The sequence below is a fragment of the Quercus robur genome, chromosome 11, assembly GCF_932294415.1.
Source record: "Quercus robur chromosome 11, dhQueRobu3.1, whole genome shotgun sequence".
NCBI classification, from domain to species: Eukaryota; Viridiplantae; Streptophyta; class Magnoliopsida; order Fagales; family Fagaceae; genus Quercus; species Quercus robur.
In genome coordinates, this window is record NC_065544.1 from 28,926,018 (window position 1) to 28,948,503 (window position 22,486).

Here is a 22,486-nt window from a genome sequence, read left to right on the forward strand (position 1 = left end):
TAGGGTACTTTCTCTTTGGGCCCACCAAAAATTAATCCCCCCAATTGGGGTGGGGGGGGGGGGGGGAAGGGGGGAATGGTCTAAATGGAAAATGACTCATCGACTTCTACTGTGCAAATGTTAGTTTAACTTTGTTGGCTTTTATTTATTATTTTAAGACTTTGATGCTTACAATACATGCATTGTACTATTCTACAATGAACACATTATTTTGCATCTTCTCTCTTCTTCTTCTTTTCTTTTTTTTTTTTTAATTTTTTTTTATATATATCAAGCGGCAAAATTTTAAATTATTATTAGGGATGATGGAAAATATAGGAGAAAAATGGGGAGAGAAAATTGATTTTGTAGGTGTTTGGTTGGAGAGATGATAGGAGGGCCCAAGGTGTTTTCTCCCCGGGCCCACCAAAAATCGATCCACCTAATTTAGGGCATATTTGGATGGAGAGATTTTAGGGAGGATGGAAAAGATAGGAGAAAAAATGGGAGAGAAAATGATTTTTGTGGGTGTTTGGTTGGAGAGATGCAAGGAGAAAAAATTGGTGGGACCTATGGTGCTTTCTCTCTGGGCCCACCAAAAATTAATCCCCCCAATTGGGGGTGGCAAGGGGCTAAATGGAAAATGACTCATCCATTCCTACTGTGCACATGTTAGGGACGATGGAAAATAGAGGAGAAAAACGGGGAGAGAAAATGAATTTTGTCGGTGTTTGGTTGGAGAGATGATAGGAGGGAAAACTGGAGGGCCCAAGGTATTTTCTCCTTGGGCCCACCAAAAATCGATCTACCTAATCTAGGGCTTGTTTGGTTGGAGAGATCTTAGGGAGGATGGAAAAGATAGGAGAAAAAATGGGAGAGAAAATGATTTTTGTGGGTGTTTGTTTGGAGAGATGAAAGGAGAAAAAATGGTGAGACCTATGGTGCTTTCCCTCTAGGCCCACCAAAATTAATCCCTCACATTGGGGGTGGCAAGGGGCTAAATGGAAAATGACTCATCTACTCCTACTGTGCACATGTTAGTTTAACTTGGTTGGTTTTTATTTATTATTTTAAGACTTTGATGCTTACAATACATGCATCCTACTATTCTACAATGAACATGTTATTTTGCTTCTTGTTCTTCTTCTCTCTCTCTCTTTTTTATTTTATTTTTTTTATATCAAGCAGCAAAATTTTAAATTATTATTATTCATTTTTCTTTTTCTAGATGTTTTATTAGTTGTATTAGTTTGTAGTAATTAAAAAAAATTAATTTTTATAAGCTATTAAAAAGTTATTTTTTATGTACTAGGGGGTATGAGAGTAAATGTATACAAATTACATTTTCTATCATTTTACTTTTCTACTTAAACCAAAAAAATTACATTTTCTATCCTCCCAATCAAGAATGTATCATCCAAGAATAGATATTGAGAGAAATGAAGATCGAATTGGCAATGGACTCATACCAAGGTGGGTTTTGTACCAATTAACGTATTTTAGTTTGTTATTATCTTTAAAGAAGAAGAAGAATGTTTATAACTATTGATTCTCTTAGTTTTATTTATTTAGTTTTTGGTAGTTGGATGTTAGATTCAAACAATTTATTATTACTGATAGATATAATCATTTTTGGAGATGATTTTTTTTTAGCTAAATGGAGCCCACGACAATTTGGTACTTAAGGTGACTAATTGGCAACCTAATAAGAGAAATTCTTGTATGAGCTGGACGTATAAGACCATTTTGAGACCGACATGTGAGCCTAGCGTATAAAACACTTTATAATTATTTGGCATCTTTAAGTTAGACATAACTGGTGAATTGCCTTCAAGTTCAAGAGCTTGGAAGCCAAGAAGCAAGAACAAAACCAAATCTATATATTTAAAACTGAATTAATTAATTGGACAATGTCATAAATGGGCACACCACCACACACATATGGATTTGAGTTGTGTACCATGAATTGGGTAAAGCCAGTAGGTAGATTTTAGTTTTTACCATGTATCACGCATAAGTGAGTAGTAATATAATTTTAGTATTATAGATGTTTCAAGTTTTGGCTTTTGAGCATGATGCCCACCTAGTTAGTTCATGCATAGCTCTATTCGCCTCTCTAGGAACTCAATTGAAGGAGTAATGCTCTGCACTTGATCGCCATGTTCCTAATACCATCAATAATTGCCTCAAGCCCTCAACCACCAACTAGGATATGGATTTGGTATCTTACTTACCTCCACATGGCGGGGACCTTGGGTCTTCTGCCCACAAACTGTCACATAGGTTTTTACATCTCTTTGAATCAACATAAGCTATGCTTTATTGGGAAGTTTCACATATGGCCAATGGTAAATATCTTCTTATTTCACATTTTTCTTATTACCATATGGCCATCCAACAAGACACAATGCAAGGAATACCCATTAAACTTTTATCACTAATAAATGTTAAAAATTGAATTTTTATCAAAAGCACATAAACACAATTCAGATTCTTGAATGAGAAACAGAATAAAGAAAACTCCTTTATCCATTTATTCCCAACCCCACCAAAAAAAAAAAAAAAAAGTGTTATAGTTCTAGCGATATATACGTGTCTACAAATATAAAACAATAATTCTAACCAAAACCCAAAATGGGCATGTCTCAAAAGCAGCCAAAAACCCAAATAAATCCACAATTCATGAAGAAACAAAAACAGCAACAACAACATTATGAAAAAGTAGTAGATCCCTATTTAGTTTCGAAACAGTATTTTTTTGCTAAAAATTTTATGAAAAGGTGGCATTCGGCCATTTTCACCGATTTTATGGAGCCAAACAGTTTACAAAATCATGTTTGACTAAAACGCGGATAAGGCTTTGTGAACAAGCCTATCCAAATGGGCTTGTCATCTCATTGTATTGTTTAGTCATTTATAAAAAAGGAAAAGAAAAAAAAGAAACTACATGGAGTGACTAACAAAACCTATTTTTCAAAATTTAAACAATAAAAATTGCTCATTTGAAATATATTAAGAAATAAAAGGACTTTATCAAATTTTAAAATTAAACTTGCATGAAATCTCAATCAGCAAGTTTGTAGTTAAAAAAGAGAAAAGAAAAGCCACCTATTTGGAGTTGGATCCGAGTGATGTGAACCTGAACTAGCACCGTTAGGCAATGGCCAGCAGAGAGCAGCAGCACACAAAGAAAGTCCCTCTCTTCCCATTTCTCTCTCTCCTCTGCTTCGCTTCCATCTTCCTCCTCCTCTCTCTCTCCAGAAAAACCTCCTCTCCCTCTCCTTCCCTCTCCCACTCCCACTACCGCACCTTCCAAACCCGGACCCCCGACTCCACTCCCTGCGACTACTCCGATGGGTCCTGGATCCATATACCCGACCCGAAACCCGCCAGGTACGACGCTACTTGCAAGGAGATATTCAAGGGCTGGAATTGCATCTCCAACAACAAATCCAACGGTTTCGATCTCACCACGTGGCGATGGATGCCCCGCACCTGTGATCTCCCGCCGTTCGATCCCCTTGCGTTTCTTCACAAGTTCAGAGACACCAACATCGGTACTCTCTCTCTCAAACGAATCAGTTAGTTTCCGTTTGGTTGCCGAGAAAGTGAATTAGTGTGATTGCTTTAGTAAAGTTAATCAGTGCAATTGGCAAACAAAATTATGAAATTCATACGAGTCTGATTTGGCATTGTTATTTTTTGCTGAACAGTTTCTGCAACTTAAATTCCATTCATGTAATTTGCTTAACCATCTTTTGTTCTGATTATCATTGGTATGCAGCTATACATTATTTATATTAATGTTTTTGCATACTGATTGCGTATTTATACAGGCACGCGTGCGTATGTGCACGCATAGTGTACTTTTAGCAATGGATTCTATGTATGGAATTATGGTGCTATTTTTTGTAGACCTTATGAATGTTCAACAGTGCAGGGTTTGTTGGGGATTCCTTGAATAGAAATATGTTTGTTTCTCTGTTCTGCACCCTGAAGCGAGTGTCGAGTGAAGTGAAGAAGTGGCGGCCAGCTGGTGCTGATCGTGGATTTACGTTTCTTCGTTATAATCTTACCATTGCATATCATCGAACAAATCTTTTGGCGCGTTATGGTAGGTAAGGGCGTTATCTGGTCATTATTTTGCTGTATCTAAGTGCATGACATATTATATCTTCTGCCACCATCACTTATAATTGTTTCCTCTTGTTTTTTTTTGAAACATGGTTGTTTTGTTCATTACTTGATTTTGCTGGACAAAGAACCTTCTCTCCCACACATTGTGAATGAGAGAATACATGCATTGGAAACATAGTATACCTTTTCTAGAAATGGAGGGCTTTTCTAGAGAATCCAGAATGTGAGGTGTGTATGTATATATATACTTATATAGAATAATACACAGCATTTTTCAAAACTGCTAAGTTGGCAGATTATTATTGATTCTCATATGAGCCCAGTACTGATACCTCTTTTATCATCCGCCATTAGCAAGTCGCCACATCTATAGTTGTGAAATTTGTTGTGACCCTAGACTTGTTGATAGATATTCGAAATGTGAGATTATTGGGAATGCTAAGTGTTTGTTTAGCTGATTTGGCTTTTTTCTGTACACAAACAAAATAAGCTAAAATCTAAACAAAAAAAAGCTCGTGGCAAGTGGACACTAAGAATTTTCAGCAGTTCTTCCCAAATTGTTCATCATGAGTTCAAGACTGAGCACTATTTTATGTGGACTATGGCATCTTGAATTGTCTTTTTATCATGAATTTGATTCAGAGCACAATGTTACATAGAATGTACCTTTTTAATTTTTTTACTGGGTTTAGTTTAAATGGAATTTTACCATCCAGTTATGTATTAATAAGATTTGGTTGCCAGTAAAAAGTAATTAAAAAAAAAAAAAAGGCATTGTGTTTTAACTCGGTAATTATTTTGAAGAGTTTTACAGGAATGTGTTTGGCAACAATGAGTCATGCAGCTTAGTGACTTTATCATTTGGTGGTTAAGAATTGTAATGGATGTGGTGCATGGCTTCAATTTGAAGTTCTGTGAACTTATTTTTGCTCAGTCTAAAATTGAAATTACAGATCATGCAGTCACTGTAGATGACTGATAAAGATCATGCATTGTATATAATTGTTGTTTTTCTTAGTTGTTTAGTTGATTGTGTGTACAATACAATCCACAGTTTGAATTATAAAGCTGAGGCTTGCTCTGCTCCTGTTCCATGTAGGTGGTCAGCTAATGCTAATGGTGGTGCGTTGGAGTCTCTTGGATATAGAGAGGGTTTTAGAGTTGACATTGATGTACCAGAAGGCACATGGGCAGAGGCTCCAGCCTTCCATGATATTCTAATATTTAATACAGGACACTGGTGAATTTATTTTCTTTTCCATAATATCTCATAGAGTATTGATGACTTATATGATGTGCGAATGCATGTATCTTGCTGAATGAATTGACTTTATTTTAGTAGTGACAAAAATATAGACACTATCTCTGATTTAAATTTGCATGATTTTTTGAGATTTTAATGTGTTTCTTGGGAAGTTTTATTGCTTATATTTGGTGAGAATAGATGAATTGACTTCCTTATTATTTGAATGCAATAATTATAGCTGCCCTGTGGGTAAGATTTAGCTGGCAACGTTCGTCCTTTCCCATATGTGAAATCTTCAGTTAACTACTTCTCATGGCTTACTTCAAACTTTTGTCGAACCAATTCTTAAAAATATATAGGTTTTGTGATGCAGGATCTTTAAGAATTCAGCACTATTCTAGATCTCTTGATGAGTTCTTGAAGGGTTTTTTAATAAAGATTGATGTTTAAGGGTTTTTAGGTTAGAAAAGAATGAATCTTGATGGCTGTTTGGGGTAGAGACAGGGGATAAAATAGAAAAAAAAAAAAAAAAAAAAAAAAAAAAAAAAAAAAAAACCTAGGCGATCACACCTAGGCTTTCCTAAGCAATCACACTTAGGTAGGAGAAGGCAATCACACCCTTGAAGCTTAAAATAAGCTGTTGAATGGTGAATACTAGACCACAAATCTTGATTCTTTAGGTATTTAATCTTGTTTTTCCTTGAACTCATTCTTGTCCGCATCATTTAGGTTTAAGTTACATTTGGTGTAACTTTTGCTAATGTTACAACTCTTTTCATTGGATGTGTTTTCAGATTAATCCATCATTGGATTACATAATTACATTGTCTCCTTATACCTTCAATATCTTTTAGAAATCAAAATGATCAGAGATCAATGACAAAGTATCTAATGTATGAAAATATTAAATTTCAAGTTCTTTGTGCTTTAAAATTATAAGCAAACCTAAGATTTAGATCAGGTAGCAAATAACATCTTATGACAATGAAATTTGGCATGTATGCTAAAAACAAAAAGAATTTGTAATTAAATGGAGGGATTTTCAAAATATTAATTGAATAAAAAGTTACGTGTAGCATGCTAGCACCCCATATTTATGTTAAATTACATTTTTTTTTATAAGTAAAAAAAAAAAAATTCCATTATGTTAAATTGCATTTGATAAGGTCATGGTATGAGATTGCTGCTGATCATGATTTGGCCTTCTGGTTCTTGTTAATAGGTGGTGGGCTCCTTCAAAATTTGACCCCGTGAAGTCGCCCATGCTTTTCTTTGAGAAGGGTGAGCCTATCATACCTCCAATTCCCCCTCATGTTGGCCTGGATATGGTTTTAAAACACATGGTATGGGATTGAAATTTTTCTTTATTTGACTTTCTGTAATTGTGAACATCTATGCTTCCACTTGACAAGTGGTCCAACTGTACTTCCAACTTTATTTCCGCAGGCTAGCACATATGTAACTATTGCTGTAATTAAGTGCAGGCTTACTCTTCCTAGTTTTTGTAGCTATTATTGATGTTAAAGTCCTGCTCGTTACTAAATTTTATGGCTGCAATTTTTGGTCCTAAAATTTTGTCTGCGTAGGAAAGATGGGGATAGGCCATGCTCTGCATGCCTATGGGTGTCTGAGTTCTCTGATTCAATGGTTATAATGCGAGCTATCAATGCAGTCACGAGTTCATTGTCATATAGTTTTACATGATTACCTGATCTGAGAATGCCATAATTAAAGTAGAAAAAGCAAAATGGGAACTGATTTTGACAGGATCAGATGCTTTTTTTTTTTTTTTTGATAAGTTGTGGTTGTGAGTTCAACATGATCAGATGTTATATATTGCATATGTTAAGTTTTTGTGTAGTTATTGGCTCTTATAGTATATGTTTATTCATGATAGGTACTGTTTGTAGAGAAAAGATTGCAACCAGGTGCGATCAAATTCTTTCGTACACAATCACCTAGACATTTTGAGGGAGGTGACTGGGACCAAGGTGGTTCTTGTCAACGGCTACAGCCTTTGTTGCCAGAGCAGGTGATTCACTTGGAACTTCCATTTCTAATATGTGTAAATATTGAAGCATGGTCTGTTAAGTCTATCTACATACTTCTATTGTTGTTGTGCTTCTGTTCTGCAAGACAACAACAAAGGTTTGAAAGTCTTGGTTTACCTTTCAGGTTGAAGAAATTTTCTCATTGAAGAATAATGGAACAAATGTCGAGGCACGCCTGGTGAATGAGCACCTATACAAAGCCCTCAAAGGGTCTGGTTTCCATATTCTGGACATAACTCGCTTGAGTGAGTTTAGAGCAGATGCCCATCCATCCACATCTGGTGGAAAGAAACATGATGATTGCATGCACTGGTGCTTACCAGGAATTACTGATACTTGGAATGATTTGCTCATAGAGCATCTAAACAATATTAAGTTTAGAGATTGATACTTGAAATTTGTTATTAGCTTTGATATCCTGAGGTTAATTGTTACATAGATATGCACCATTTTTGTTCAAATAATTAAATTATAGAATTCCCAAGAAGTAGATTATGATATTCTTAGTAAAAGAAATATCTCCCTCCTATCTTTAGGAAAGGTGGGGTGGGGCAAGGCTTTTTTTATTTTTATTTTTTGGGTCGAGGGTTGGGGAGGTTCAGAGTTTAATATGTTTTATGGACACGCTCCTCTCAGGCTCTGGTTGTGTGTATTGGTGGTGTCATGTTTATTTGGTGCATTTGAATTGTAGCAAGAGAGAGGAACTTTTACTCGTATCACTAATTTCAGCAAGATCTGCTAATTTACTATTAGGACGATCAAAGTGTTTTTTCTCTCTCTCTCTCTCAGTGCCGAGTGCAAACATGCATATTAAATGTCACACAGAGAGAGAGAGAGAGAGAGAGAGAGAGAGAGAGGGAGAGTTTAGATCCTCAGAGCAGTTCTACTTTGCAGTTGGGATTTTCTAATGAATTTGTGATTTTCTAATTGGTCACGGTTTTATTTTGTTGAGAAAACTCTCCAGGTTGGTGTGTGTATATATATATTTTATCTCAATGTTGTCTCTTCAGCAAGGTGGTTGTAATTTTTTCCCATTCTGAGTATTATTCCCTTTATCCCATGAGAAGGTAATTAACCCAAAGTTAAATATTATAAAATCCTCAATTGCCCATTTTATTGATATCCATATTAACTTGGAAATATCAAGTTCCTTAAGAGGAGAGTTCAGTTGTAAATCTTGCGGTATTAGTTTTAAGTACTTTGTTCAAAAGGGTACAATAGTTTAACACCATGTGAAACGAGAGGGAAATAAAAAAAATGTACATAGAGAAGAAAATTATCTCAAAGTCTGGGATGGACTCTAGAAATGCAACATTCTAGTCCAAATTGAAGGGGAAAAAGAAAAAGAAAAAGAAACAAAGTTGTGTTGTAAATGAGAGTGAAAAGAGGCTCAATCAACCTCGACAGTCCATCCCATCTTGTCCTCAATACGACCTGTTTGAATTCCAGTTTACATATTATAGAGTTTCTTAGGCACTGTTTCAGCTCCAGTTTTGTATTCAATCCTGCATATATGGGCATGACCAATAAGACCAAACAGTGCATATTGCTATAGGTTTACCTCTACCCTATAAATATATATGAAAATGAACTGAATTGACAGTTACTACCACCTTTTATCCTTGTAGGTTATACTAACAGCGGGACTTACAACCACAGCAGTCCCTGTACAGAAAACTGCATCAACATCAAACAAATCCCCCACGGGATGACACGTTCCTCGACCAGATCAAAATTTTCACATTGGTGATCAGGTTATCATTTTTTAATTATGTAAATTTAATACTTTAGAATAAAAAAACTTCTGAAGGCAATTTATATTTTTATTACAAATATGTATGTACGAAGTAATCTTTTTTTTCTTTTTAACTGTAACAAAGGGGTTCATGTGTGTGGTCATTGTCTTCCATCTACTTAAATCCTACATACTCTTATATGGTGTTGGGATTATCCAAACAATAATGGGGATTGCTACTACTCGAATTTACAACTCTCAAACTCTCAGATGTGATGGGTAATTAGAATTTCCTACCATTAAGTCACTTCATCATGTGGTTAGTCACTATTTGTACATAATCACCTAATATCCAAAACCAAGTGCAATCTCAAAGATGCTTTTTCAAGTGATGCCAGGCAGAATTGTTCCACACGTTGTTGGGGTTGAAATAACATTACCCTACAACATATTTATGTAAATACAATAATTTCTGAGAAATAATGTGTGATTAAAATATGTGATTCTCCATCTGTCTTGAGTTACATAAATAAACTAAACTTCTAAATTGTCCGTACATGTAGTTTCTGAAATTTTTTTGTTATCAGTATAAGAGCTCATGTTTAGCATCAGAAAAATGGAGGAGATTAAATGATAAAAGTAAAATACCAAAGTTACTAAAATTTTACTTTAAAGATTTTTTTTTTTAATAAATATGAATTGGATAATATTTCAAATCTATGATGTCCACTCTATAATGATTGCTCTTTATCATCAGAATAAGATTTTTTTTTTTTTGGGTGTATGTGGGGATTGAACTTTAGATCTTTTATTTGAGAGACAAGAGACAAGAGACTTTACGAGTTAAATTAACTGGAACATACTTATTTTTAAGAATTTACAAATTAGAAATGACAATAAATATAATTTGTATCACATCAAACAACATAATAAATAAATTTAGAGCCCTATAGTTCAATTGCCGTTCCTAGTCTTCTAATGAAGATATTCAGGGTCCAAAAATTCCTATATCTCCATTGTAACTATCAAATCATGAAAAGTGAAGCATAATAAATAAATAGTTTACATATTTTTAATTGGTTATGTGATTAAAAGAATGACCCATTAGATTATAAGATATATATAGTAAAATTTGTAACATTTCTAACCTCATTTTTTATTATTATTATTATTATTATAAAACATCACAAGAATTAATCATACCTTGACAATGAAAATATTACAAAATGAAACCTCCTCGATATTTTTTTTAGTAACCGCGTCAAGGAATAGGACATCAGGGAATCCTCTGACCTTTGCTTGAGTTATTGCTTTGTAAATCTACATAATGGAAGGGAACAAATCTGCGTAAGTGATCACTGATGAATATAGTTATACAACCAGTAATTACTGGTTTATTTATTTTTTACAACTAGTAACCCAAAAAAAAAAAAAAAAAAAAAAAACACTGATCAATATAGCCAAAATATCATAATGAAGCTGTTGACATGATAACGTGGCAAGTAGACCTTATAAAATTAGACCTAGACCGATGATCTTCACATCGTTAATATAGTACATTTTGAGGTCTAAGCGATAAATTTTAATTGTTTTTTTAGTAAACATTTTAAATATCAATTAAATAATATTCTACATACTTGTAACTTTTTTTTTTTTTTGGTAAAAGAGTTTAGGGTTTTAATTGGGTTGGATTTCTATTGGCTTAATATTATTATTTTGAAATTTTAAAACTAGTTTTTTATTTATTTTTATTTTTATTTTATTACAATTTTGGAAGCCTTTTGTTTTATATAATTGGGGGCTTTGGGATCTTTATAAATTTATGCGACAAGTGGGGGCTTTAACTAGGCCTAGAGTTGGCACTGGATCCTCTTGTTGAACCCATACAGAAAAAACGACTGGGTAATAGGAATAGCATCTCGTTTTAGTTCAATAAATACTAAAGAAATTAGTGGTCAACATTAATCGCACAAGCAGCACTAGAATTGTTAAAGCAAAAGCCCAAAGAAGTTATGCCCACAGGTGAGTAGATCCCGTTTGGTAATGGGATTTAAATAATGAAAATTGTTGTTTAAACACTATAACACGTATTTTCACACATTTTTTTACTTACACGTATTTTCACAAAACTTAAACAATATTACTAGAAATCACTTACTAAATGAGCCCTAGTTGATGCTTGGTGGTAGTCTTGAATCTTGATAGCATGATGGGTCTTATCTTCCACCAACAAGTTTAAGGGACCCTATTTTATAGGAAAAAAAAACAACAACATTGCAATATGTGAAGGCAACACCTTTCAAGATACTAACATAGATATTATAAAAGACATGCTGATGTGCTAATTAAAGTAGTTGATTAACGTTATATTTAGCTCTTGAAAAATCTTCAGTACTTAATAGTTACCTTCTCTTTATTCTATGATCTTGTAAGGAAATAAGCAGGATTCACTAAACATATTCATCTTCATTAAAATAAGTTTTAATTAACAAGAAGTTTAGGAGACAACATTTTCATAACTATAACGAATTTAGGAAACAACCATTTTCTCAAGTCTCAACTATTGACATGACTTGACCTACGATGATTGAAGTATAATAAATAAAAGTGGTGTTAGCTGTAAATCCAGGTAAATGCTCCAATTATATCAGGCTATGTCAGTGGTTATTAAAAAATCTATGAAAAATGTTGTCTTGCATTAATCTCTTTAATCAATATAACAATTTAATATAAAATTCAAAAGGTAACCTTGTTTTTTTAACCGTGTAACTTTATTGTTTTGTTGAGGGTGTTAGATGTAACGGGGATAGGAGTAATGCCACTCACATTGGGTTGGCTCTCATCTAGCCCCATCCCTATCCCCATGTGAGAGACATTAGACCTATTTATCCCCGTTACATAAACAATTTTATCCTTGATGTTGTCTTCTTGCAACAAAACATTCTTAGAGAGGTTTAAAGAAAATATATGTAAAGTAGTCTTTTTGTTGTTGTTGTTGATGAACTAGTATATATAGTTTTCCTCTATAAGCTAAGGCCAGATAAGCATATCCAATAACACACCTTATGATAATTTCCAACACCAACAGGGTAAACAAATATGAGAAATGATTTCTCAAAAAAAGAAAAAAAAGAAAAAAAAGAAAAAAAATAGAGAAATGAGAATTCTGGTGCTTGTACCAAACCCAGCATACGTCCACTTCCAATGAGCAATGGCCTAGCATAGAGCGACCCTTTCCCTGGGGGAGGTACCTATTTCATCAAACACAAACTTCTAAAGATTAAAAAATGTGCATGGTTGAGACATTAAGAGGAATAAAAGACAAGGAGGGAGTGAATACCCAATGCTTGTTGGCCAGGACTGTTTGCTTTACAGCCTCAACAAAGGGCCAAAATGGGGTTTGTTGAGGTCTAAAAAATCACAGTAAAACAAGCCCAAGAAAGAATAAGCTAAAGCCCAAGAAAGAGTGAGTTAAGCCCAGAAGAAAAAAAGACCAAGTCCAAAGGGATTATACAAAAGGCCCTGAGGATCCCGAAGCCCAGAAAAGGAAAAGCAACCAAAGAAGAAAAAGAGAGAACATCACAGCAAAGTATAAGACGCAAGGATCCTCGGGCACCATCAATAAAGCGCGAAGAAAAAAAAAAAAAAAGAAGAAGACCAGGACAGATCGATAGAAAGAAAAAAAAGAAAAAAACAAAAGGACGCAAGCGACCCTTCATGGCGCAGACAGAAAAGGCGTCGGGGAACCAAAACAAGGAAGAAGAATGTTAACAAAACGATTTCAAAAGAGCAGAACAGGATTCCGCCCAAATAGGAAAGAAACGGAGAAGTAAAAGACACCAGAAGTGAGGATGCCGAGAAGGGCATACCTCAGCACATCCCAAAGAGGATGGCCAACCAGAAACTTTCGAAGGAATCAGAACCAAGAGAAGGAAAGAATGAGAGAAAACGGAAAAGGGGACTTACCGAGATGATGAGGACAGAACATACTCTGTTTGCAAAAGACCAAAACAGGGGAACCAACGGTTCCCCAAGACGCCCAGAAAACTCCACTATAAAAGGAGAGGATGGGTTGTGAAGAAGAGCAGCGAAAAAAAGGGAAAAGAAACACAATAGAAAGAAGAGATTCTCTAGAAAATTATCAGAAAGTTTAGGTAGAAAGAAAATATCAAGGGAAAACAAATACTGCTTCCCGATATCCTGTAAAAGCAACTATGGCACATACTCGGATCCAACGAGAATCAAACTTTGCAAGTTTTGAAGGCTGAAATAGCCATTCAAGGCTGCAATTTTTGAGCTTGATTGGACCTTGTATCACGTCCTAGTAAGCTTGCTGTGATCGAATAGATAATGCTTTAATTAAATATTGTTCTCGGGATCCCCACAGTACTTCTCTTTTATTGTCTTGCTAATCCTGCTTTTTTCTTTTTTCTGAGCTTACGTTGTTAATTTCTGGCACTCCTCGATATCCCTGTTTGCCATCTTTTTTGTCAGGAGCATTTCTCTGCATTCACTTGATTCTTAAACAGCCATTTAGCTGCGGTGAGTCAAGGCCCAGTCCACCAAATCCCCTTTTTCTTTTTCATTCAGGCTCGGGATCCTTGGGCCTGAGTATCCCGAAAAAGACACTCTCACATTTTGGCGACTCCACTGGGGACTGGGCAAAGAAGAAGGAAGAAACAATCCCTTCACAGAGAATGCCTCCAAGACAAAGAAACAGCAAAGGAACCAATGTGCCACCTACGGCCTCTGAGCCTGTAGGAGAAAACGAGGAAGTCTCCAGGCAAGGAGGTGGGATACCCTTGGTGGAACAGGAGGTTGTGTCGGAACAAAGACACGCAAGACAAGAACCAAACCTAATGGCCAGGATGACAGCAATGTTAAAGGATTTGGAGCAAGAAGTTCGTCTTCTCAAAGAAGGCAGGACACAGGAAGTCAGAGACAACATTCCCCCTACTGGCCACCAAGATGGGACCCAGCTAGAAGGAGGGTCAGCAGTAGGAGGAAGAGCCAACCCTCAGTATTTGACACTGGCAGACGTCAATGCCCTCTTGGAGCAAGAAAGGGAAAAACTCTCAGGGATCCCCAAGCAATTCTCTCGGGATCCCCCGTTCCCTCAAGAACTCCTTGGCAAACCATATCCTAAGGGATACGAACCCCCAAAGTTCCATCCTTTCGATGGGAGGAATGGAAGTGCCGTGGAACATGTGAGCAGGTTTGTCCACACTATGGGCCCTTATGCAGGAGATAAAGAATTATGTCTAAGGGAATTTGCCAAATCTTTGGTAGATAGGGCATACACCTGGTACACCACGCTGAGACCCGGGTCCATCAAGACCTGGGATGAGATGATGGAAAAATTCTGCGCCAAATATTACCCTGGTGAAGACAAAATCACTTTCCAGAACCTGCAGATGGTGAGGCAGAGACCTGGAGAAGATCCTGTTCAGTTTATTAAAAGATTCGAAGATGTGTCTCTAGACTGCTATGGAGACCATGAAGAAAAGGAGCTCGTGGAAACCTGTATAGCCAACATGTTTTTTGATTACAGGCTCAACCTTGAAAATTTATGTATCACACAGTTTGCTGACCTGCTACAGAGAACCAGAAGGACAGCGCAAACTATGAGAACAAAAAGGCTGCCCGCATCCCAAGCTATGACAGCATCAGCAGGAGAGAAAAGGAAGAGGCCAGATGGGAAGGTGTTTGAGGAACCGCCAGTGATCCCATGCACAGCTGAGGAGCTAAGCCATGTCCTAGACAAATGGATTGGAGATGGGGTTGTCAGGCCATTCACTGTGTCCAGACCACCAACCGAGGAAGAAAGGAAGAATCCTTTATTTTGCAGAATCCATAATTATGTGAAGCACTCCACCAAGGACTGCTGGACCCTTCGCAGGCTCTTCCACAAAAAGTTGAGGGAAGGAACCTTGGAACTCACTCAGAAGGAACCAGAAGTGCAGAGGAACCCCTTACCTAACCACAAAGGAAAATGGGTGGTAGCAGTAGTAATACATGGGAACCCAGCAGAGGCAGGAGAATCTGAAGGATCCTTCCACCCGAGTACAGTCAAGACCCTTCAGAAGAATCCTAAGTTCAGGTCACTGTTCAATCAACTAGGATTCGGACTAGAAGCAAGAAGAGTGGCCACAGAGTCTCTCATGAGTATAGCAGCAGATTCAGGGATGGAATGTTTTACAGCTGAGTCACATGCTAGTCGAGCTTTCCTGGAGACAACCAATGCAATAACTTTCACTGATGAGGACATGGAGATTGAGCACCCAGACCACCGTAGACCCCTTTATCTAATGGCCACCATAAACGGCGTTCAAGTCAGGAGAGCACTGGTGGACACAGGGGCGTCACTCAACCTCATAGCCTTAAGTACCTTGGAAGCTGTTGGCTTAGCTGACAGAAGGATCCTGGGAACCCCCATGGAGATAACAGGATTTGGAGGATCGGTGGAAGCAACAGAAGGATACGTGCAGCTAGCCTTAAGGGTAGGGCCAATAGTAGCTTTGACAAGGTTTCATGTGATTAATGCAGAAGTTTCTTATCACGTGCTGCTGGGACGCCCGTGGCTTCACAAACATCGCCTTATTCCATCCACGTTCCATCAATGCATTAAAGGGAGATTGAATGGGAGGCCCATAAGGATCCCTGCCAATCATAATCCTTTCAGCCAGGGAGAAGTAAACTTTGCAGAAACGATGTTTTATGATGAGTTGGAGCCAGATGATGAGAACCCCACCCCAGGGACCCCGGGGGCACCTATCCTAGAAGAAGAAGAAGGAGGAAGGGGCACCCGTGACCTGAGAAACCTTTTAGAAAGAAAAAGACAAAAGAGGGAGCCCAGCTCTTCAGGATCCCGAGAATGTGTGGTGGTGCGGGAACCTGGGGGAAGGCTAATTTATCGTTTGTGAAGGTGCGCGGGACCCGAATGCATTGTGCAGGAAGGTCCCGGACCACCAAGCTGCATGATGGCCCAAGAAGAAATCCCAGAAGAACCAGTTAAGGAGGCCCAGATTCAGCCCGAGGAAGAACTGAAGGAAGTAGACCTGGGAACAGAACCAGGATCTCGGAAACCTGTTTTCATTAGCAGCCAATTGGTGGCTCAAGAAAGAGAACAACTGGTAGCCTTGCTTCAAAAATACAGAGATGTGTTTGCATGGACTTATGATGAGATGCCTGGTCTAGACCCGGAGTTGGTAGTCCATTCTCTTAATGTGGAACCAGGGGTGAGGCCAGTAGTCCAGCCAGCCAGGGTCTTCCACACTGAGGTAGAAGCTCAAATAGTCCAAGAAGTCAAGAAATTACTAACAGCTGGTTTTATCAAACCCATCCAACACCCAAAATGGCTGTCCAACATTGTACCTGTGAAGAAGAAGAATGGTCAAATCCGCTGCTGTGTAGACTTTCGCAACTTGAACAAGGCATGTCCTAAAGATGAGTTCCACTTGCCCAATATCGATCTCCTTGTAGATTCAGCTGCAGGAAACTCAATGTTCTCGTTTATGGATGGGTACAGTGGGTACAATCAAATTCGCATGGCAACCAAAGATGCAGAAAAGACGGCATTCAGAACTCCGATTGGGAACTTTTACTACACTGTAATGCCCTTTGGCCTCAAGAATGCGGGGGCTACATATCAACGGACCATGACAGCCATTTTCCATGACATGATGCATGAGGAGATGGAGGATTATGTAGATGATATTGTGGTCAAGTCAAAAACCAGAACAGGACATTTCCAAGTACTTGAGCAAGTCTTTGAAAGATGCAGGAAATACAAGTTACGTATGAACCCCATGAAGTGCGCCTTTGGAGTGTCTGCTGGAAAGTTCCTTGGGTTCCTGGTACATCACAAAGGCATAAGCGTGGATCCAGCCAAGGCCACAGCTATTGCCACGATGAGAAGACCAACTACTGTTAGAGAACTCAAAAGCTTCCTGGGAAGGGTCTCCTATATCAGGAGGTTTGTGCCTGGTTTAGCCTCAGCTACGGCAGGCTTGTCAAAATTACTGAAAAAGGGAAATGAATTCACCTGGGGAACAGAGCAGCAGGAAGCTTTTCAAAGAATTCAGAGCATTATGAACCATCTGCCCACCCTCCAGGCACCAGTACGTGGGCGACCTCTGTTACTATACTTAGCATCGAACTCTCAGGCAATAGGAGCCTTGCTGGCACAAGAAGATGACCAAGGAAATGAGCAGCCCATATACTATGTAAGCAGAACACTCAAGGATACCGAAACCAGGTACCCCAGAATAGAGAAAGCCTGCCTAGTAATCGTTTATGCATCCCAAAGATTGAAGAGGTACTTCTCAGCTCACCAAATCCTCTTGGTAACCAAGTCACACCCCATAAAAGCACTACTGCACCAGCCCCTCCTCACGGGAAGGATGGCACAATGGCTAGTATTGCTCTCACAATATGATATAGGCACGAGAACTCCCAAGGCTGTAAAGAGCCAGGCCATAGCAGATTTGCTAGCTCAATTCCCAGGGAAGGAAGAAGGCCCACTGAGCGAAGAAATCCCTGGTGAGGTAGCAGTGATGGAGATCCCAGGAAAGAAATGGACCATGAGGTTCGACGGATCGGCTATAGCAACTTCAAATGGGGTAGGAATTGTGCTAAGCTGTGAAAATGGGGATGTCATGCCCCTGTCTTTTAAGCTTGGTTTCTCGTGTTCTAATAATGCAGCTGAGTATGAGGCATACTTGACTGGGTTGGCTATAGCACTCAGCATAGGAGTAAAACACATGAGAGTGCTGGGGGATTCTAATCTTGTAGTCTCCCAAGTGAAAGGTGACTTTGCATTACGGGAACAAAGCTTAGCAGCCTACAGAACTTGGGCACAAAGACTGGAAATGGAGTTTCAAACCTTCAGCATAGAATACACTCAAAGAAGCGAAAACAAGTTCGCAGATGCTCTCGCCACCCTGGGATCCCAAATACCATTTGATGGGAGAGATACACTGATAAAAATAGGAAGGCAGGAACATTCTATTGTGAGGATCCTCCAAGGAATGTACCCAGGGGAATCCAAACAGTGGGACTGGAGGGACGAAGTCAAAGAAAGGATGAAAGAAGTAAATCCTAGAGGGAACATCAAATAGCTAATGGATTACACTCAGATAGAAGGAGAATTGTACAGAAGACTGCCAGGAGGAATACTGTCCAGATGTATCACCGAGAAGGAAGGAAAGTTGAAATTAGAAGAATTACACGCCCAAACATGTGGAGTTGCAGAAAAAGTCAGCCTATACAGGAGGATGCAACGCATGGGGTACTACTGGCCAGACATGGACAAGGAAGCAGCAGTCATACAGGGGAAATGTAAAGAATGTCGTTTGGCAATCGATAAAGAAGAAAGCTACGCTGTGTTTGTTACAGAAGATTGGCGGGTTCCTTTCATAGGATACCTGGCTTAGGGTATCCTGCCAACCGACAAGGAGCTGGCCCATAAGCTCAAGAAACTGGCGTGCAGGTATTTCTTGCAGAATGATATTTTGTTCAAAAAAGGATACCACGGGGATCCCCTCAGGTGCCTGGGACCAAAGGAAGCCAGAGAAGTAGTCAGAGAGGTGCACTCTGGAGATTGCGGAAGTCACCCAGGAAAGAGAAGGCTGCACAAGCAGTTACTGTTGTTGGGATATTACTGGCCAACGATGAAAAGAGACTCTGAGGAGCTGGTCAGAACATGTCATGCTTGCTAAGTCCTAGGAGATGCGATTCACACTCACCCAAATGTCCTACAGGATATGACGACACCATGGCCTTTTCATACTTGGGGGCTCGATCTCATAGGGCCCATAAACCCTCCATCCAATGGTTATATATGGATCCTGGCAGCCACGGAGTACTTTACAAAATGGGTAGAGGCCATCCCTTTGAAAAAAGCTACTGGAGCAACTGTAGCAAATTTCATTCGAGACCACATCATCACAAGGTTCGGGATCCCCAGAAGACTTATCAGCGACAATGGAACCCCATTCATAAACAAAGATGTGAAGGGATTAGCTGAAGCATACCACATCAAGCATAGAAGATCTACCCCATACTACCCACAAGGAAACGGCCAAGCTGAAGCTACTAACAGGGTAATATTAAAAATCCTTAAGAAAATGAAGCATGAGTATGGAGGAAAATGGAGTGACCATCTGGCAGATGTGCTTTGGGCATGTAGGAGCTCTGTAAAGACAGCCACAGGATTCTCCCCATTCTCCCTGGTTTATGGAACAGAAGCCATCAGCCCTGTGGAGTTAATCATTCCTACACCAAGGGTAGTTCTTGAGGAAAATCAGGGAGAAAGTGAAGATGCAAGCAACAAAAAGAGATTAGTAGATCTGGAAGGAGTAGAAGAAGAAAGGGAACTGGCCAAGAAAAGGAGCCAAAGATACCAGCAAAGAATGACCAGAGCATATGCACAAGCAGTACGCCCAAGAGTGTTCACCAAAGGGCAATTAGTGCTAATGATGGCGGAGCACGTGAGGAGGAACCTGCCAGGGCCTTCCAAGTTCACCCCAAAATGGGAAGGACCCTACATCATCAACACAGCTCATGAAAGTGGATATTATTACCTCGCCAAAGAAGATGGAGCAGTCCTGACAGAACCCATAAATGGGAAGTGGCTGAAGCAATATTATGCATGAGGACAAGGGGATCCCCAGTACCTCAGGGTCCTTTCACCAACTTCACTATCTGCTAAGTTCCTTTTATTTTGTCTTTTTATTTTTAGCCTTTATAAAAAATTCTAGCCTAGGATAATTTTGTTCAGGAACATGTGATAGATTGACACTTTGTGGTCAATGCTGCACCAAAAGACTTTTGCTTTGTTCCAAAAAAAAAAATGATTATGTTTTAACGAAATTCCTGTCTCTTCAAAGTTTGAGTTTTCTTATTGCAAAGACCAAATTTGGATAAATTTAAGGAAGGATACCTGAGTCAAAAAAAAAAGAGGAGAATATGTAATACCCCTTTTTTCACATATGGCCCAGGATCCACTACACAAATAATTTTAGATATCCCACAAACAGTCCCAAGTGCATAGGTCTAGGATCACAGAATAAAAGAAAATATCTAGGATACCTAGCCTAGCACTTGGCAAAAGGGGAACCTGTCAAAGTTCATGAACTGGGACCGTATCTCAAAAAAAAACATACATAGAAAAGGATACTAGTGTACCCAGCTCAGTACTTGCACAATAAGTCACCAAGTACCTGGACCAGAACTTACAGTGAAACCTGTGAAAACCATGGTCCAGGACTCAGGAAAGAAAAGAATCACAAGAAAGTAAAGACAATATATATACATCCAAGGAAAAAGGCAGATTCACATACCAAGAAATAAGAAGCAGTTTTGAAGCACAAAAGAGAAAGAGCAGAGCAATGTTTAAAAAAAAAAATTATACAACCCCAAATTGTTCATATGAATAAAAAAACAAAAAAGCTAAGGAATGAGGCCGGCCAACAGAGAAGCATCTGGAGAAATAGCAGGAACAGCCAAAGAAGAAAGGATCCTCTGCCGCTTGACTTTCAAATCTTGTAGAACTTTGTGAGCATGAGCCAAAGCTTCCTCAGCAACAGCTATCTCAGTGTCTATACTCTTGAATGATTGCCTTTGAAACAGCATATGAGCCAGCAGACGCAAGTGATCCAGCAGGAAAGACAAATTAAACTTGGCCTCTAGAAGGTCCTGCACCACACCTCTCCATTCCAGAAGCTTTTCTTCAGACAACGAATCAACAGAGGAATTCTTTAGAGAAATCAACACAGCACACAGCAACTTCATCAGAATATTGCCTAGAAAAATGCCTCCCCTGGAGCCACTGGTAAAATCCCCGTGACTCTTGAGCAGGCTCTCTAGTAGCGGCAAGCCCTCCACAGGAACAGAGAAGCGCAGGAAGCTGCCATAAGAAGACCCAAAGACATGAAAGTGGCTGACAGGAAGACTGTTGAATTCTAAAAGATCGAAGCGAGCCAGGAAAGAGGAAAGCCTTGAATCAAGATCTGAGGCAGCCACCTTCGAGGCATCCCCCATCACCGCGTCACCACTTGCAGAAACCTGAGGACTTGCAGCCTTTTGCTCTGGATGAGGGTCAGCAACTTCAACAGGTCTCACAATTCCTTCAGGGATAACAGGCTCAGAACCTGCAAAGCCTGTATCAATATTCAAAAAAAAAAAAAGAAAAATAAAAGGAAGAACAGATTTAGAAGAAACAAACCGGTTCCAGTTTCTTGAGGCAGAACCTCTTCTTCCTGATCTCCTGACGTCCCCGAAGATTCTGGGAAGGAACATAAGGCAAGTTGAAGAAAAGGTGAAGGACCAATGGCAAATTGGCTAAAGGAAGGGATAGATGCAGGGGGCTTCGCCATATATATAAAAAAAAAAGAAAAGGGGGAAAGAAAAAGGAAAACGCGATGGAGCAGCCTGCACTCACCTTCTGAGCTCTCTGATTCTAGAGAAGAGGCAACACTGGGAGCGGGTTTCTCACTGGTTTGACCTAAAAGGAAAAGAAGGAACTCAAGAGAAACTGGGAAAGAGAGTGAAACATAACGTTATTTCAAAAGAAACAAGGTTTACCTGTTTGTTTGGATAAAGGAGTGTCTCCCAAAGCACCTTTATCTGACAAGGACTGAGGAAACACAGTCTTGATAGGACTGGGAGTGCGTTCGAGATGGGGACTTTGAGATGATGGGATCCTAGAAGCTTTGGGATCCTGAGAGTCCTGGGAACCTTGCATTGGCTGCCCAATTTCCTCAGCAGGGTCATCAGTAGGGGGCTCCTCCCCCATAACAGGAAAAATGACAGAAAGAGCTGTGATAGTTTCCTCCCCCAAAACCTTGCCAGTCACAGGAGGGGATACCTCCACCTAAAGAAAGGAGAAGCAGAGAAGGCAATACTAAGTAAAAAAAAAAAGAAAGGAAAACAGCAAGAATACTAGCAACACAGAAAGAACAGAAGAAGGGGGAACACACGTACCACGTCGTCTCCAGAAGATTGACTCTTACCCTTCTTATAATCAGACTTGCGCTTGGACTGCAAAGAAAATCACCACTCGTCAGCAAAGATAGAAAAGTGAATGCAACAAAAAAAAAAGAGAGAAGAAGGAAAGAAGTCTTGCCCTTCTCTCTCTCTCTACAGATTCTCTGGAAGTCTTTTGCTTACTACGAGTACGCCCAGAGGGTCCTAAAGGAGGCTGGGATACCAAACCAGAGGATCCTAAAGAACCATGGACTGAAGCAGTCACAGGAACCTGGGGAAAAGAAGACTCTACCTTGGTCTTCTTCCGGGTCCTTGAAACTAAAGGTTCCTTGACATCCTTGCCTTCGTGAG

General features: G+C 39.1%; 1 protein-coding gene and 1 pseudogene across 1 annotated transcript; one reads left to right on the forward strand and one right to left on the reverse strand.

The window, feature by feature from the left end:
• The first annotated feature begins 3,060 nt into the window (after positions 1 to 3,060).
• LOC126706116 (protein trichome birefringence-like 13) lies at positions 3,061 to 8,176 on the forward strand. The gene is made up of 6 exons (XM_050405411.1): positions 3,061 to 3,536; positions 3,920 to 4,097; positions 5,216 to 5,356; positions 6,585 to 6,705; positions 7,260 to 7,394; positions 7,538 to 8,176. Exons 1-6 carry the CDS (start codon positions 3,140 to 3,142, stop codon positions 7,799 to 7,801), a joined length of 1,236 nt encoding a protein of 411 aa, XP_050261368.1. The 5' UTR covers positions 3,061 to 3,139; the 3' UTR covers positions 7,802 to 8,176.
• A 627-nt stretch (positions 8,177 to 8,803) lies between these two features.
• On the reverse strand, positions 8,804 to 19,769 carry LOC126704913 (putative branched-chain-amino-acid aminotransferase 7; annotated as a pseudogene).
• Positions 19,770 to 22,486: the final 2,717 nt, after the last annotated feature.